Here is an 18,261-nt window from a genome sequence, read left to right on the forward strand (position 1 = left end):
TCCTTGATTTTTCTGGACAGTCAGATTTGGAGTGTACCCCTGAGGAATTACTGAAGTGGGATTTTTGTCCTCTATTTTGAACATGGGTCCTGAGCTGGCACAAGGTGATGTTTTGATGATGCTGTTACCAGCCCTGAAACTAAGTGCCATCAATCCCAGGGATACATGTCTGCGGGGCTTCCAGGATGATACTTCCTGAATCTCAGTTGATTTACCAAACTGGTGCATTCAAAGTTTGAACAAACTCTTACCCTAGAATTCTGTTTCCCTTTGTATATCTAGAAAGGCAGTTTTCTATCTGCTTATTTGGCTGGGTTTGGTCTCTGCTTTACAGTTTGGTCCCATAAACCTGACCTAATGGACTTACGAATTAGGCCTGTGCGAAGCGGCAAGCATTCGATTCAGATTCAGCTGATTCAGAGGGACAGGGGTTCGACTGGGTAACTTGAGTCACTGTCCCGATTCGATTTGGCTGAATCAGATTTGAAGATTCGGCGCCGGTTCAGAGATCTGGCCATCGACTAAACAGGCAGCAGTCCTCGACCACACTGGACACGGCTGCCTCCAGCTGGTAAGCCTGTTGTGGTGGGAGGAGGGGGAGGAAGAGGTGTTGGGGGGGCAGATCTCATGTGCCCGTGCCCCGGCTGGGCGAGCAGCAGCAGGGCATGGGGTGGGTGCGTGCACCCAGACTGGGGAGGGGCTGGTGGCAGGGGCTATGGGGAATTTTAGGGTGGCTGCAGCCCCCCATATTCCCTGCACCCTGGGCTCTGTGGGGTGGGTGGAGCCAGGGCTGCGCTCCAGGCTGCAGCTGGGGCTAGCCACCCGGAGCACAGCCCTGGCTCCACCTGCCCCATGGAGTGCAGCCTGGTGGTGGGTGGCTGGGGCTAGCCTCCCAGAGCACAGCCCAGCCCAGCCTGCCCCATGCAGATCCAGGGGCACATGCCTGCTCTCATGCCCTCCTGGACCAGCAGCAGCGTGCAGTGGCAGGAACCCCCCTCCCTGAGTCCTGTGCCCCCCACTGCCCCAGCCCCAGCCCCAATCCCTCCCCCGACAAGTCCTCGACCACACTGGACGCAGCTGCCTCCAGCTGGTAAGTCTGTTGTGGTGGGAGGAGGGGGAGGGAAGGGGCGCATGGGGGCATATCATCACCCTCCGCCCACCACAACAGACTTACCAGCTGGAGGCGGCTGTGTCCAGCATGGTTGAGGACTGCTGCCTCTTTTGTCTCTGAATTGGCACCGAATCTCTCCAAACCGATTCGGAGGCTTCCTATTTGATTTGGACCTTAGAATGGGTCTCCTGATTTGATTTGGAGATTTGGCCGCCAAATCAGGCCAAATCTGTGAATCAAATCAGCTACCGAAGCTTCGCCCAGCCCTACTACGCATGTAGGTAGCTGAGTAAGTTTTGGAGAAAGCAATGGGACGGGGGAAGAGGACCTTTCCAGATTTTGCCCCAATAACTAAATTAAAAATGTTGAAATCATTCATCTGGACCCACAGCAAGATGCCTTACATTTTTGGCTACAGCAGACCTATTACAAACTACAGTTCACCTAGGAAGCAAGAGATCTGGGTTCACTCTCAAATACCTGAACTCTAAGGTCCCCCTTGCCTAGAAGGCATGTGAACCTACAACACACACTTTCCTCCACATGGTGCTCTAACTATATTGCCACAAGTCACGCATTAGCCAAGGCCCTCTCCAGCACTCTTTTTGAAGCTAAGATGGACCCCCGGTTTCCATTTTCTGTGGCATCTGGTTACTTCATAAGCAGTGTTATATATAACTTCATATAATTTTTTTCTAGATATTTGCATAGCCCTCCTCACCCTAGTGTTTGTTGCCTTCTGTGTCACAGCACCCTACAAGTTTAGCTCATGCTATTTTACACACGAAGAAACTGAGGCACAAGATGTGAGAGAGATTAAGATTTGAGATTAAGAGTCTAGTGAAAAATTACAACAGAAGATTATGACTTCATTTGAGCTACACATGTCCAGGCCATGTGGCCTTTTAGACTTTAGTACCTTTATGGCTTATATATATATATATCTATCTCCTATGGCTTTTGACCAGGTATATACTGGAGCTATCGATTCCAATAGTGCTAGGACTGATTCACATCTTTAAATGAGATGTTTCAAGGCTGCCTAAATATATTTGAGATTTGGATCTAAATGCTTTGGAATCCTAATTTGCATTCCAAAAATGAATTCGGCCTAGACATTTAAGATATTTCTTCACCTGAAGGTGCTTTTAGAAGCACTTACACCAGTCAAATTACTTAATTCCCTTTAAAATTATTAGAAATGCAATGTTAAAGTATCTTAGGCTTCACAAAAATCTTCACTTAAATCATTTTGAATCTTGCTTTTAATGGTCGTTGGACAGCTTTCATTCCCAGGGAGTTTATTGAGAAATGCATTTGTATGTCTATTTTATATACAGTATATCTAGAATAGCTCTGAGCCTCCTAATAACTCTGAAATTATGACTCATCCTCATTCATCACTCATATCACAAGTGTCTTTCCCATTCTAAAGCAATAGCTGCTTCCGTCCAGTTTCTGTTCAAGTTGCTTATATATCATTTCTTACGCTTTGCTGCCATCTAGGGATCCTTCAAGGCAAGAAAAATATGCTTAATATTAATATTATCTATATTTTCTGTCTTTTGTCTGTACTATTTATCTATGATCCATTCCCAAAGCTTCCAGTTGATCTGTCCACATTCCAAACAGTGGGAGCTCACTAGCCACTTGGAATCGGGAATGCTCCCTAGTGCTACAGCATCCAAGAGTTTCACTTTATTCTTATGAATTCATCATCAAATATAGCATGTAGGCCCAAATCCTGGTAACCCTGAACTCAAAGGAAAACTATCTCTGATTTCAGTGGGATATGGTTTTGAGGTCATTGTTTGGGGCTGCAATATTCTCTAGGTATCAGCATGCTTCCCATCACAGGTATCTCTATGAACAGTGATACATTTAACCACACATCATTCATAAGACATGGGGAAATATCTTCACTAGGTAGCTGCATAGGCTTCCTCCCCTGCAATATTTATTAACTATATTGTCACAACATTGTGCTATGGTAAAGTGATGCTACTGTCCCTTTTCATAGATGGAGAAACTGAGGCACAGGCAGATTAAGGGACTCCTGAAAAAGACCAATGGAACTAGAAAGATTTTAATCAGTTGGTGATCAGGCCTATTGCCTCCACAGAAGCCAAATCTATCTATACCATATGCAGATGTGACTCCACTGATTGCAGTGCAGCTGGGTCTGATTTACATCCACTGGGGACTTGGCCCATTGATCACAACTTGGCATGGCCAATTTAGACCAGCTAGGGATCTGCCTTGCACCATTAAAGCCAAATTGGTCATAACTACTTAGGGGTCTGAGTACATACTTCCTATTCATTTTAATGGGAAAACATCAACCTGTGCATCATGTTCAGAGGTAAATATTATTACCATTGAATTAAAAAGAATAGAGTAAGCTCAGTAGGATGTCACTCTGGCTGAGCAGCTATGCAGCAAAACAGGATCTCCCAGGCACACACATCATGCTGGGCAGGTCACTAGGGTGAGGAGGGCTATGCAAATATCTAGAAAAAAATTATATGAAGTTATATATAACACTGTTTATGGAGTAATTAGATGCCGCAGAAAAAGGAAGCCTTTTACTACCCACAGAGATATAGCAACACCAAAGAATGGCTCCAAAATGTTATCCCACTGCTATCAAAGCCCAAATGCACCATGGATTTCTGCATTGCCACAGAAAAGAAACAACTACCCAGTGCTGGAGGAGGACCTGGCTATCTTTAAGGCCAAGTGTCTAGTAGCTAGGGCACTTTTTGAGAGAATGGAGACCCAGATTATAGCCCATCCCAAGACAGAACACACTTTAGGAATTAACCTGCCTCTTTTCATACTCTTCCCTTAAAAATGATACCCCCTCCTTCACTCCCTCCCCAGGCAGCCAAGAGAGAGATACGTAGGGCCAGACCAAGCCAAGGGGTATGTGGCTGTGTGAGATGGGTATGCTCCCTTCTCCTTCCCACCCCCACAAAAGGGGACCTTTGGATCTAGCCTTGGACATTACTCCAAGTGGACAGAAACATCCCCACTTTTCTTTCTTTCTTCCCCTTCCCCCAGTTCCCAAATGAACAGGAAAATAGGAAAAGGACCAGCTTCAAGAAGAAGCAGGAAAGAGGCCTGGGCAGTCAGGACTAGCAAGTTGAACTATCTAGTTTGTGATACCCAGTCATTCAGACTACATGGTGGTGCTCTTTTCCTGCCTTACAGCAATAAATACTGTGGTCAGGCACAGTTTGTGCCTGCCACTTTAAGGGCCTGAGCCCAGCAGCCAGCAGGTGCCTGATCAGGGCAGCCATTTTGGAATCAGGGCTGCCTATATAAGCAGGACAACAGCCAACAGTGGTTAGTTGCAAGGCTGCTGGTATCAACTGGAGGTAAGGGAGGAGCTGTAGGAGTTGGTTTAGGAGGTTCCTGGTCCTGGGCATGACCTGGAACTGTACCCTGCCAGTGGCATGGTGGGGCTCTCAGTGGCTGCAGGTGCCCCCAGGAAATGCCAGGCCAGTTACCACCCCAGTGAAAGGCGGGTCAGGGTGCCTTAACCTCAGCTCCCACCTTTGGGTGGGTCAGGTGACACTGGAGGTAGTGGGGCTGGGCATGGCTGTGGCCCCCTGAGCTTTATGGGGTACAAGACCCCAAGGAAGGAGAGTGAGCACCAGGCACAGCTACAGCCACCTGAGCCCACTGGTATGGAGGAGTGAAGGGGGCAGAGATGGGGAGCCCCAGTGAAACGGGAGAAGAACCAGAGGGCTGAGGGCCCAGTACATATACAGACACTTGTGTTACCCTGAAAGGGGCCAGAGTATGCTTAGACCCAGTCGGGTAATTGGCTGGCCGCTACCCCGGTGACAGTTATGGGAGAGGCCCAACAGACAGTACGTCTGCCAGCCTAGGAATGGACTAACTAAGCCTGTGGCCAAAGGGTGCCCACTCCAAGAGGGAGTAAAGCAGCATAAGTTGTCATTGCAAGAAAGAGACCCTGTGAGAGAGGGTGGGGTGAGTGAGGCCTGAGACGGACGGGCGGCATACCCAGAGGCAGGTGGGGAGCTAGCTGCGGCTAGCAGGGATGCCCACCTTGCTACAAATACCATAGAGAACACAACACAAGATCAAAATATTACTTTTGTAGCATGCTGTTTTATCTTGAATAAAAATTGTACCCCTTTGTTTTCCCCCCCCCCAAAAAAATGGACAATTTTAGGCAGTGCCAAGGTCTTAACTGAGTCATGGCCAAAATGGTAAAATTGTAATGCCAGCCCCGTCAGCATCTACACGTGCATTGCAGTGGAATGACTCCTCCATAAGACAGTACTTATGTCTGGCAGTATTATCCTGTGGTGGAGTTAATGAGTTTACTTTGACCTAACAGCACAACACACGTAGACCCTGACAGTTTACTGCAGAGCTAATTAGTCCACTCCAGAGTAAATGCCTTGTGTAGACTTGCCCAGTGCATGTGCAGTTTGTATATGTATGTATGTATATATGTGTGTGTGTGTTCCTGCTGCTTGCATATGGAATAAATTATATCAGTTATATAATTCTGTGTGTGTATATACATATGTTCCTATGTGTGCCCAATTATATTCTGCTGGGAATAACATGGGCAGTTGTGCATTTGTTTCAGGGTAGCCAAGAATATGCATGTTATATCCCTTCAGCATCCTGCTGGAGAAAATCCTGGTGATCTTAAAAAAGCATCTAGATGCCCACCTTCCTGGGGTCATCTGATCCCAGAAGTCGTTCCTAGATGTGCACAGGGACTGGACCTGATGATTGGTAAGGTCCCTTCCAGCCCCTAACAACTATGAAAAATGGGATCTTGTATGTGTGCTGTGCATGCATGCATGTGTCTGCTGTCCTCTGTTAGTGGAAAATGAACAGTGGCATGTGGGTGTGTCACATAAGCATCAAGATATATATGCTGAGCCTATTCAGGACGTGCATGTAGGTGACTGCCTCTGTCTGGAAGGAATGATATTGTTCACAGTGTGTAATCAAGTGTGCACTGCTCCTTCTGGAAGGACTGACGCTGCATTTGTAGTACTGTGTGATCATGCACTGTTGTTTCCTGGGATGCAATAATACTGCTCACTATGTATACGGAGGTGGGAAACAGGCATTCATCCTGGCCCATGATGAATGAAGAAAGTTTAGCCCAGCCTCAGTCCTGGCTGAGGAGGGCAGCTCCACACAGGCTGGGTATTAGCTGCAACTCTGGTCTGGCCTAATAAGTGCTATGCTGAGCCAGTTCAAGAGCAGGGCTACCATGTCTGCCTGCAATGTGAGGCCTGGAATAGCAGGCATGTCTGCAAGTCACAATAGGGGAGCAGAGAGACAGAGTGGGGGGGCGGGGGGGAGAGGGGAATACAGTCTGGGTCCAGATGAATTATCAGTCATGTGTCCAAGGCAGGAAACATAAGAGATATATGTGACTCATTACTAAAATGCATTCACACAAATGGGATTCAGGTCCAGGACAGCTGGTTGCTGGTGGCTGCTAACCAAGCTGCAAGAACGACTACACTTCTGACATTTGGGTTGCACAGATTTCAGAAAAAACGGGGCAGGGAAAATCCAGTCCTAAGGTAGCAGAGTGGGCAAAGCAGGACTGAAGGGGATTGTCAAGGCTGGAAAGGCTTGGGGCTAGGGAGAGTGAGTGTGTTAAAGTCAGGAATAAGAGACGTTTTTAGAGCTGGTGATGCGAGAGCCCAGGTCTGGGGAGGAAGAGGGGCTGCAGGTCAAGGGTAAGTAAAATTGCCAGGGCTGTGTGGGGAGAGGGCCTAGGAGCTTTATAGCAGGCTCTGTAGGTTATATTTAATGCACATTGGCAGAGCTGTGTGAGTATGTGCATGCACAATTGTTTGGGAGTCCCGTGTTTGGTAGCAGGGGGCCTACAGGTCATCCATGAGGCTCTTGGGCGCATATTTATGTCCGGCAGGGTAGCACCTTACAGATTAACTGGTTATCTGCCACTGAAAGCTAGACTCCAAGCAGTGTTTTTCGAACGTGACACCTGGGCCTGCCTGCCTGTGCCAACCTCCTGGGAATCTGAGCTGCATTTGTGTCAGTGGCACTGCACCCCATCCCTCACATTCCTTACAGATTGTATGAATGGGATTCATTCACAGAATTAATGAATAAAGGCATCACCCTTCCCATGAACTGGTGATCATGGCTTGACCCATATTACCTTACCCATCAAGGAGCAACTTGACATACGAACTGTTCATTTCCTTCCTTCTCGAACGTTAATCTATACTCCCTGACTTTCTTTTCATACCAGCCCCAGAAGACTTCCTCAGACCTGCATTTCTCAAATAACTTTTTATTCTAATGACTCCCCATGGGACCCATTGAGAACAATCAATAGCTTTGTTTCTGTCACAGCCCTTAATGCCCAGAGATTTGCCAGATCTCCCTGTAGTGTCCCTGGCTCTTTGCCTCAGCATAGTATTCCTTGGAACGCTCATTAAAGCGCATGAGGTTACACTGATGGTTGTGGGCTCCTACAATTCTCTGGAGCAGCAGGTGCTTCACCGCTAATTAAAGAGATTTCTTTTTAGAAGGTGTGCTGCTAAGCGAGTTGTTCTTAATGATTATTGGAACCTTTTCTTTAACTGAAAAGTTTATTATCTTTATCCAAATGAAAAAGTAAAATTAACATGTTTCAAATGAAATGGATGAGCAAGCTTTCCGAGTAGGGGTCTGTCACCCCAGAACTTTGATTAGGTAGATAGAAACAGATGCAACATATTGGTCAATATGTTCTTGCCACTTCCTTTGACCAGTCACAAGGGGCTAGGAGTCTTTGCTTGATCTTTAACTATTACTGTAGCCATCCATAGAAGAGGGTTACAGTTGCACTGCAAAACCTGGTTAGGTTCATTGCTTTGTCTCTAAACAATTAACTATACAGTCATGAAAAGTATTCTTTAGAACTAACAAAATCAACCAACGATAGTAAAAAAATGAATGCAGTGCTCCTAACATTGAAAATAGCCACTCTGCAGCCCCTGCCCAATGAAGTTCACTATGCATAAAGAATGTATTCATAAGTCTTGGGTGTAGAGACATGGAGAGAGAGACAGACAGACAGACAGAGAGAAAGAAAAAAAGGATTTTTTTTTTACATCATTGCAAAATCTTAATAACAAAAAGTGATGGCCCTCCCAAGGAACCAAGAATGAAACACTTGTCAGTAATAAAAACACTCATTTGACCAAACATTGAAACCTGTACAGAAACCATTTGAATATATAGAATACAGAATTCTTCCGTATCTGCTTAATGAACTCTAACTGCACAAGAGGTATGTTTGTTAGTTTTCAGAAGATCTATCTATCATTCTTTCTTTCTTTTTCTTTCTCTCTTTTGCTTCCTTGTCTGGGCACATTTGGATCTAAACACTTAGCTTTGTAACAAAATGTGAACTAGTCTGTGTCATGCTGGGCCACTGAAGAGGCACTCTGCAACCTAAGTGGTGCACAAAGGTGCCCATGGCCAAGACCCCATGCAGCAGCTGCCACTGGAAGCCACCAGTTCTCTTGGTGATGGGTAGTCCACACAGAGTGTGCCAGGACAAGTTGGCTTACCCTGGTCTTGTTGTCACTAGGCATCACTTCCAAGTCAAGTCAGGCTATTTTTAATACAATCTCTGCCGCAGTTAGGGCAGGCAGCAAAGACAGGGATGTGACACACTTTGAGTGTGCATGTAAACAGTGTCTTCCCAGAGGATCTCAAGGCAAATCACCTGAGTTGTAGTTGGGCACAGGGAGGGACAGCAGAGTGCCAGGCCTGCCACTCTCATTGCTGTTCACCACTGGAGAAACAGGCAGTGATAGAGGTGGTCTGTCTAGTGAGCTGCCACTGGGGAGGACTTGTAGTGTGCAGAGGTGGTCTTCTAGTAGGGATGAAGGAGAAGAGGCATCTGTTGCTTTTAGGCATAATTTGGGGGTGGGTTGGACCCTCCACAGCAGCTCTCTGACTCCTTACCTCCGGACTGCTTGTGAGAGGTGACAAGACATCCCCAAAGTGGTTTTACTGTCTAATTTCTAGGCTGTCTCCCAGAGGTGCTCTTAAGACTGCTTGGAAAGTGGTATGAACATACACACTGTTATAATAACTGTTATAAGTTCCTACATAAAATAGAAGAGAATGTGGCTCCATTAGGTGTGTGATGGGTGTAAGCCAGTGGTTCTCAGCCCCTACTGTGTATGTGCAGCTGCCCACTAATAGCTGCTCATCTTCTGCAATTTAGATCCATGCCTTGAGTCATAAAAGTTATCACACTGCCTCATAGTGGCTATTACAAGCTATTTCCCTTGAGGAAATGGTTACCTCTGAATAGACATGGACACACAACACCTTCACCAGTGTAATTATGACTGCTATGTATTTCAACCTGATTGTCCCTGCAGTATTCCTACACAAGATTCAAACAAGTTACACAAATGTAGGGTTGTACATCTTGTGTTTTCTTGTCTACACCAGCATAAGGCAGGTGACTCTGATCGATGCATCCTATATGTCTGATCCCAATAAAAATACATCTTTCTAGAACACTGCTATAGGGGAATATGATAGCACAGAGTGCTAGGCAAAAAGAAGTTGAAATCTTCTACAGATCTATGGCTTAATACAGTAGTTTCCAAACTGTGGTACATATACCACTAATATTACAAATTGACATGCTGGTTAGATTTTCACCTGGACAAATCTTATTGTATTTAGTCTAGGGTACAGCAGGGGTATCCCCTGCCCCCAGCACCCTTTTTTTGTGCTATTGAGATGCTTGTGAAGAGACTGAGGTGGGACACAGTCATTAAGAGGGTTCATAGATTTCTAGGGTTGGAAGGGATCTTGTAAGTCATCGAGTCTGACCCCCTGCTTTAGGCAGAAAAGAGTGTGGAGGTTAAATAACCCCAGCTAGGTGACTATCTAATCTTTTCTTGAACACCTCCAAGGTAGGGGAAAGCACCACCTCTCTTGCAAGTCCATTCCATATTTTGGCAACCCTCACCATAAAGAATTTCTTCCTGATGTCCAATCTAAATCTACTCTCCTTTAGTATGTGGCCATTATTCCTAGTAACCCTGAGGGTCCCTGTGACAGGTGGATGAGAGTAAGAAGTGATAGATGTATTGTATATGGATGATATCATTGTCATGGTAAGGGACAGATTGTGCCCTATCACTTGTTCTTTGGAACAAGTCTGGAACAGGCCTGGCCATGCCCCTGCACCTGCCGCTGCAGTAGCAAGGGGGCAGTGCCTGGTAGACCCCGGCTTGGGTCTATGCTGGTGGGATAGGGAGGAATTAAACCACCTCCCTGGCCAGTTCACTCCAGGCTACTACTGGGGCTGGCCAGGCCCCTCCCACTGGAGCAGCAAGGGAGAAATGCCTGGCAGGTCCATGCTGGTGGGACAGGGGAGGGAGGAGTGGAATATAACTCTTCCCTGCTCCCTTCCAGGGCCAGCGTCTGGCCAGGCCCCTGCCCCTGCCTGTCCCTGCTCTGGCTGGGGAGCAAAGGGGCGGGGCCAGCCCTGCTTGGCTGGAGCAGAGAGCACAATTCAGCCCAGAGAGCATGTTGGGATGCTGGGGTATTCTGGTTTAACTTAAACCAAGAAGAGGTCTGGGACAGAAATTGCATAAACCCATTTGAGCTCCATCAGTTAAGTCTGATACTGCATTCAACCAGGTTTATGTCAAACTGGTTTTGGCCATTTTGAGACTGGTTTATGTGCACTGCACTTATGTTCTGTTACAGGTTTAAACCAGTTTCTGATCACTTAAACCGGTTTGTGTGTAACTTCTGTCCTTAGCCTTCAACACTATTTCCAAATCACAGATTTACATATTTTTTACCACGCTTGATATTCATTCAGTAGTTGGACTGAATGTTTAAAGGACCCTCAGTTACTTTTAAATATATGAGCCAATAGTTACACTGTCTTCCAGTTCTTTGATAGATAGGATCATGACAGCTTTGGGTAACCAGAGCACTTGCTACCTAGATAGTAATAATGACAATGGATTGAATTTTCAGGGGAGCTAAAGGGAGACCATAACAAAATCAGACACTTTTCCTCAGTAGAGTCCAGAAAGCTTTAAGAAAATGAAGCCAGCAAAATTAACTCTAGGTTTTGGATGGCAAAACAGGCACAGAGAACTGGAGCAACTTGACCAGGTTGCAGACTTTCTCTGCGATAGGCTTGGAAATGGAGCCCAAGTCTACAGAATTCCAGGCAAGGGCCCAACCTCCCCAGGCTTGACATCCTCTTTTCTAGCACATTGAGGTCATAGTGACTTCTGACAATAAGGGATATCAGCACTTAGGGCAATAAAAATGTCATCAAACAGGATATTGTTTATCTACTGACAGTAACATTTTTAGAGAATGAGTCATGCCGCACTGACCACTTTTCTCAAAGCATCCTTCACCTCTTTGTTCCTCAAAGCATAGATAAAGGGGTTCAGCACTGGAGTGACAATAGTGTTTAGTACATGGACAGTTTTGGTCAAATCAAGTGATTCCTTTATGGAAGGCTTGACATGCAGGAAAATGGTGGAGCCAAACCAGATAATCACGACAATCAGATGAGAAGAACAAGTAGAAAAGGCCTTTTTGCGACCTTTGACTGAAGAGATGCTCAATATGGTGGAGATGATGTAAATGTAGGATACCAGAGTTATTGTGCATGAGCCCAGGATGACAATGAATGAGATGATGAAGGCCACCAGCTCCACTGAATGTGTGTCAGTGCAGGAGAGAACTATCCATGGGGCTATGTCACAAAAGAAATGATTAATGATATTACGTCCACAGAAGGACAGCCTGGAGATCAAATATGCTGGGGCAGAAATAGCTAGAAAGCCACAGAGCCAAGAGGCAAGAGCCAGCTGAGCAGACAAGGTACCATTCATAATGGAGCTATAGTGCAGTGGGTGGCATATGGCCAAATACCGGTCATAGGCCATGACAGCCAGGAGGAAATATTCTGTACAGCCCAGGGAGAAAACAAAGTACATCTGTAGGAGGCAGCTAAGGAAGGAGATTGCCTGACTTTTCTCCAAGAGGACTGCCAGGGCTTTAGGGACACAAGCTGTTGTGTACCATATTTCCAGGAAAGAGAGGTTGCAGAGAAACCAGTACATGGGTATGTGTAGTTGTGGGTGAGTTCTCACTAAAAGTATGATGCAGACATTTGCTGTCACTGTCAGGATGTACATGAAGAGGAAGAGCATGAAGAGGGAGACCTGAAAATAACAATTGCCAGGGAATCCTTGGAGGATGAAAACATACGGACTGCTCTGGTTCCCTCTTTCTGCATTGGCTGTAAAATTCATCTGTCAAGTCACAAGACACAGTGAGGGATACAACTGAATATTATCCAATACATTGCTAGATGTTGTGAAATATATTAAATAACATACTCATTAAAATATATATATCCTTTTGGAACAAGCTTATGAAACACTCATCTATTGTTCTCTCCTCTGTTATAAACTCTAGACATGACTCAATGTGACTCGGGCTCCCCCAGCAGGTCAAATAACACTGCAACAATCATAGGGAGTGAGTTTTAAAAGAACTGAATGGGTTGGGGGGTTTTTGATGATGATGGTGACGACGATGATGAGATTGAGCAAGTAGTTCAATACACTTTAGAAAGTGTCCTCATTTTCAAAAATGCTGCTATCTGAAACTCAAGCCTACCTTTAAAAGCTGCAACTTATGCCATGGCACACATTCAGTTTTTCATAGTTTCATAGTTTCTAGGGTCAGAAGGGACCTGAGTAGATCATCGAGTCTGTCCCCAATTTCTCATTCCACACCCATTTCTGACATCCCAAAGTGTAAGCAGAGGCACATTCAAGCCATTTGACAGCAGAAGAGAAAAGATGCAAAGTTGTGCTTTTTTGATTGAGGTTTATCTTGGGCTCGTGGTATCTTTAACAGGAACATCAAACATGTGCCTGCCCATTGGAGATACTGCTGTCTTCCAGCATCCCAGAATGCACCATTCCCCATCCTTATTTACAGGTTTGGAGACAGGAATTAACTCTTAATTGTCCCAACAAGCTGCAAACTAGCTCCTTGGCCCTTCCTGCACTGCACACAGGAACTAAGATTCTACTAGAGTACCCAGGGAAAGAGCAGGGTTGGGCCCTACTACCATCATCGCCCCCCTCCCCCCACAAACCTCAGCTTTCCCACAAGCCAAAAGCAGGCTGTCAGCCAGACAGGCAATTTGCACTTTGCTCAGTTCTCAGGAATCAGTGTAGCAAAGCATGCTGGAATATCTGCTCAGCATCCCTATAGTGGTAGAGCATGAGCACTGAATGCTCAGACTCACTGAGAGTTCCTGCTTCTGTTATGTCCCAATTTTATTGCAGCACAAAATCCCCAAAATTTGGAATTGCACAAACTGAATATATCCCAAGGCCCATTGGCACCCAAAATGGGACATGCTGAAAACCCCTTTCAACTTTGTATATCTTGGCACACAATAACTAGAAACAAGAGAACAGGAGACTGTAAAGAAACGTATCTTGAGAAAGAATTTAGTCCACCCCTGTGCCAGTAGGGTCATACAAGTCTAAAGTACTCTGAATAGATATCTGTTTCACATGCTGACAATAACCAATTACATAAATTCCCTGGGTAATCATTAGGACTAGCCTGTGATCATTTAGAACAGCCTACCTAGAGACACTGGAATCTCCATCCTTGGAAGTTTTCAAGAGCAGGTTAGACAGACATTTGGCTGGGATGATTTAGTCAGGGTTGATCCTGCCTTGAGCAGGGAGCTGGATTAGATGACTTTCTGAGGTCTCTTCCAGCCAAGGATTTCCAAAAGAAACAAAGAGATTGAAGCACCCAACTCATGAATTGAGTCTTTGGCATCAAATGTCTCCTTTTGAAGATGCAATTGGAGTAATATATTGATGCAAACAGCATTCAAATATGTAGAAGCAAAGATCATTAAGTTGAATTTATATTACTAAGAAACAACTAGGATGAGACTTTCAGAAAGCCTAATTGAATTTACTACCCACATGAAATTCATTGGAAGATGATTGCTAAATTTCCTTGGACTTCCTTGGAAAAATAGTCATATTGGTCCTTTTCTCTTACATTCATTCAGGTTCACAGAGGAGAAAACTTCAGTCTCATAAATTAGGTTTGGAGCCAGTGTAAAGAAGAGCAAAACTTAAAGTGCTTTTCAGAAAAGGGAAAGCCTGTGTAGAATGGGTGTGACCTACTTTCACCATTGCAGTAACAAAAAGCTTATATGGTTATAGAGAATAATTTACACTTAAAATTGGGTCACAGCCACAGTTGCTTAAAGATGGCAAGATGGAATTAAAACACTTGGGAAAGGGGGGACTGATATATGTGGTTAGTATAGATAAACATAGAAATTATAACTGAAAGTAAATAGGGAGAGATGGAAAACCAGAAGGATATGACAATACACATGCATACACATATGCAGATGTCAAAAGAAAGGGGTGAATGTATTCATGTTTGTGAAGAGAGAGAGGCTAAAGTTAAGTTTGAGGCTTTCAAAGAATCCTAAGAGAGTTAAGCACCTGAATGCTTTTGACATTTTATGAGAATTTGATACCTGATTCTCTTAAGTTCTTTTGACAAGCCTAGACTAAATAGAAATGGACACTTAGCCCAAAGACAAAAATTATTATAGAAGTTTAGTTCAGCTCTCTTGAGATTAATACATTGCACATTCAGTTGGTACAAATCAATGTAGCTTTGTTGAAACAAGTGGGACAAATATTCCTTTCATGAATAAAAGTGCAGCTCCATTTACATCAAAACAAAGATAACTAATTTGGCATGCACCAGAATGATGCTTTCTAGAAAATATTGTAACAGAAGTGTCTAAGCACTGCTGTAATATTTGTAAATAAGAAATTGTGGAAATAGGATACAAAAAAAGATGATGCAATGGGCAACAGAGATTGAACAGAATGAGACAAAATAAAGTACCCCAGAATATTAAATAGTAAAAAGAAGAGAAATGAGTGATAGCTTCTCTTTCCCATAAAATGCTTGAATTAAAAATTATGTAAACTATGTTATGATGATGATTATGATGTTTGTTATTATTATTATTATGTAATTACCCTTTGGAACTCATTACTACCAGTTATTAAAAGAATCCAGCCCTTGGCAGAAATTAAAGGAAAAGAAAATGATATAGGTAATCAGAATATCTGTAGAAACTTGCTTTTGAATTTTTATACATATTTAATGTTGTTTATTATCAAAGAAAGCCAAGAGGGAAGTGATGTATCCAGTTAGAAGAGAAAGGAGGAGAGAAATGAAGAGAAATAGATGAAAAGACAGAATGAAAGAAAGAAATGCATGTAGAGAAAGACAAAGAATCCAAGAGAGGAATACTGACACATGCACTAAGATAGAAATCAAGATAAAAAGACAAAAAAATAGAGGTATGACCAGGGATAGATGACAATAAAGACAGGGAGATATGTGCAAGGCTAAAGAAAACAAAAAGAGAATGACAGAAAGTTGTGAACAGAGACAACAGGGGTGATGGTGAACAGATTTGAAAACAGAAAGGAAAATGACAGTAATGTCAACTGAGATTTCGTTTTTCAAATCAGGTTTAATTGCAAGGCAGTTAAAAGCCAAGGATCTTAATACAGGGTCACAAAGAAGTATGTGGAGGAGCCATGGGAAGCTCTCTCAGATAAGTTTTCTGAACAGCCCAATATCTCGTAAGCTTAAGTATCTATCGCTTACCTTTGGAATAAGGACAGGCCCTTTCATGACTCCTACATGTGCTTCTTTTCTATATGTTCTTGAGCCCCTGGGGAAGAATCTCTAGGGTGACTGCTAATACTGTGTGAATGTGAGGACATCCAATCAATTCTTAGCTAAGCAAATACACTTTCATTCCACTTTGCTTTGAACTCTGAAAGCTCGTGAAGTCAGAGCTTTTTTATTGTATCTCACCATCTAGGTCAATGAACAGAGACTGTATTTGTCCTAAGAGGAACTGTATTTTCCTGGGACAAAGTGTATGCATACAGCCATCCATTTCCCATGTTCCAAGGCAAAGCCCAAAAAACTGATCCAGGACAAGAGGCAGTAACAGCTTCTTCTGGAGTATTGCAAAGTGTATCTCAGCGCATCATCCTGGGGCAGGTGCCAGCCCCAGTTGGTCCTCTAGGCACCACTTCTGCCCCAATCCCAGGCCATCATCAACTTGGGGCAGCTGCTGTAGACCTGGTGTTAGAACCCGACTGCCCAAAAGTAACAGGGCCCAGGCAGTTTTACCCACCTAGTAATTGTCTGGAATGGTGAATTTGCCAGCAATTTTATGTTCACCAGTCACTTAAGGTTAGCATCAGAGTCGGGTCCATCTGAACAACCATGGACCCATCCACACACCAGGAAGACCTACTCATTGGAGGACCTGCCCACACATCCATTCATTCATCCACTGAGGCAAGGTCCACTTTGGACATCCCTCTATTCACCCACTCATTCACCAATCCTTCAACAATGCCCTTACCATGATTGTCCAGCACCATTTGCAAGGGCAACACCAACTGGGCCCAGGAGGAGGTAGCAGACCTCCTGACTATTTGGGAAGGGGTTGAGAGCCAGTATGTACTCCATTCAAGCCACCAAAACCTAGCAGCCTTTGAATGGGTCACTGCACAAATGGCAGCCCATGGACAGAACCATGATTGGGCTCATTGTTTCTGCAAGTACCAGGTACTGAGGCAGTGATTCATGAAAACATGCCATGCCAACTGTGTTTCCATTACATGCATGGTGATGTGTACCAGACCCACAGCCTCGCAGGTATGGCATAATGCATGCCCACAGTTTCATAGTAGCTAAGGTCAGGAGGGACCTGAACAGATCATCCAGCCTGACCCCTTGCGACAGGGTATGAATGCTGGATTCACAAGACCCCAGACAGGCAATCATCCAACCTCCTCTTGAATTTGCCCTAGGTAGGGGCGAGGGCCACTTCCCTGGGAAGTTGGTTCCAGATTTTGGCCACCATAACTGTAAAATATTGCCTTCTGATCTCTAACCTAAACCTGTTCTCCATCAGCTTATTACCATTGTTCCTCATCCCCCCAGGCAGTGCTGGGGAGAAAAGGGCTCTACTTATTTGCTGTTGATCTCCCCTGATGAGTTTGTAGGTAGCCACCAGGTCCCCCCTCAGCATCCTCTTGCTGAGGCTGAACAAGTTCAGGTTCCTCAGTCTCTCCTCGTAGGGTCTGCCCTGCTGCCCTCTCACCAAGTGGGTGGCCCTCTTCTGACCCCTCTCAGACACACAGTGGACACATCATACATAATCCCCAAAAGTGACATGGATTTTGATGCCACCTTAGTCAAAAGCTTGTAGCCCTCCCAGATGACCACAGTGACAACCCAGGAGATGTGCCATTTCAAGGACTCAAAGGCCTTCATGGACAACAGGCTCTAAGAAAGTTTCATTGCTTTATTTCCAGGATACACAGAGAAGAAGCACGTGTCTTATGTGTGTTTAAGAGTCGTATTCTCAGGAGTACCCTGGAAGTGGTACAGACATACCCTGTGTGCTATTTGAAAATTAGCTTCCTCTGATCTTCTGGATATGCTCCTGCTAATGCAGCACAATTGCCATTGGCCTACTTTGCAACAAGGGCACAGTGTTGGCTCATATTCACCTTCTGATCCACTTTAACTCCTAGGTCCTGCTAGTTAGCCAGTCAGTCCCCAGTCTGTACCAGTGTATAAGATTGTTCCTTCCCACCAGTTATGAATCGGATCATCTACAGCAAGAGAAACAAGGACATCAGAGCAGCACTGTGTAAACTGGTGAGATGGAAGTGATTTACTGTGAGGAAGATGTCAGTTATTCTCCAGTGACTGTGGTTTCACTGAACATTTTTATAGAAAGTGCATGGTTTTTAATACAAATTAACTCCACCTGTGTCAGTAGTGGCATTTTTATAGAAACAATCAGCTGTGTATTAATACAGATTAAGTTAACTAATATCAGTCGTGTTTCTTTAGGTTTACACCATTTTAAATAACCTTTCTATCTAATTTTGAACCTGTATCTCACTGAACTAGTTGGTCTCTAAGATACC

The 18,261-nt window shown here is 44.5% G+C and overlaps 1 protein-coding gene across 1 annotated transcript; it reads right to left on the reverse strand.

Moving 5' to 3' along the window:
- Nucleotides 1-11,517: 11,517 nt before the first annotated feature.
- LOC149862244 (olfactory receptor 6F1-like) lies at nucleotides 11,518-12,462 on the reverse strand. The gene has a single exon (XM_090053905.1). It carries the CDS (start codon nucleotides 12,460-12,462, stop codon nucleotides 11,518-11,520), a length of 945 nt encoding a protein of 314 aa, XP_089910031.1.
- Between the last annotated feature and the right edge of the window lie 5,799 nt (nucleotides 12,463-18,261).

This window comes from Crocodylus siamensis, chromosome 6, assembly GCF_052110815.1.
Source record: "Crocodylus siamensis isolate JL-2025a chromosome 6, ASM5211081v1, whole genome shotgun sequence".
Lineage (NCBI taxonomy): Eukaryota > Metazoa > Chordata > Crocodylia > Crocodylidae > Crocodylus > Crocodylus siamensis.

What these genes read in the sequence shown, in the direction of transcription:
- LOC149862244 (XM_090053905.1), bottom strand. Translation starts at nt 12,462, where the DNA reads ATGAATTTTACAGCCAATGCAGAAAGAGGGAACCAGAGCAGTCCGTAT.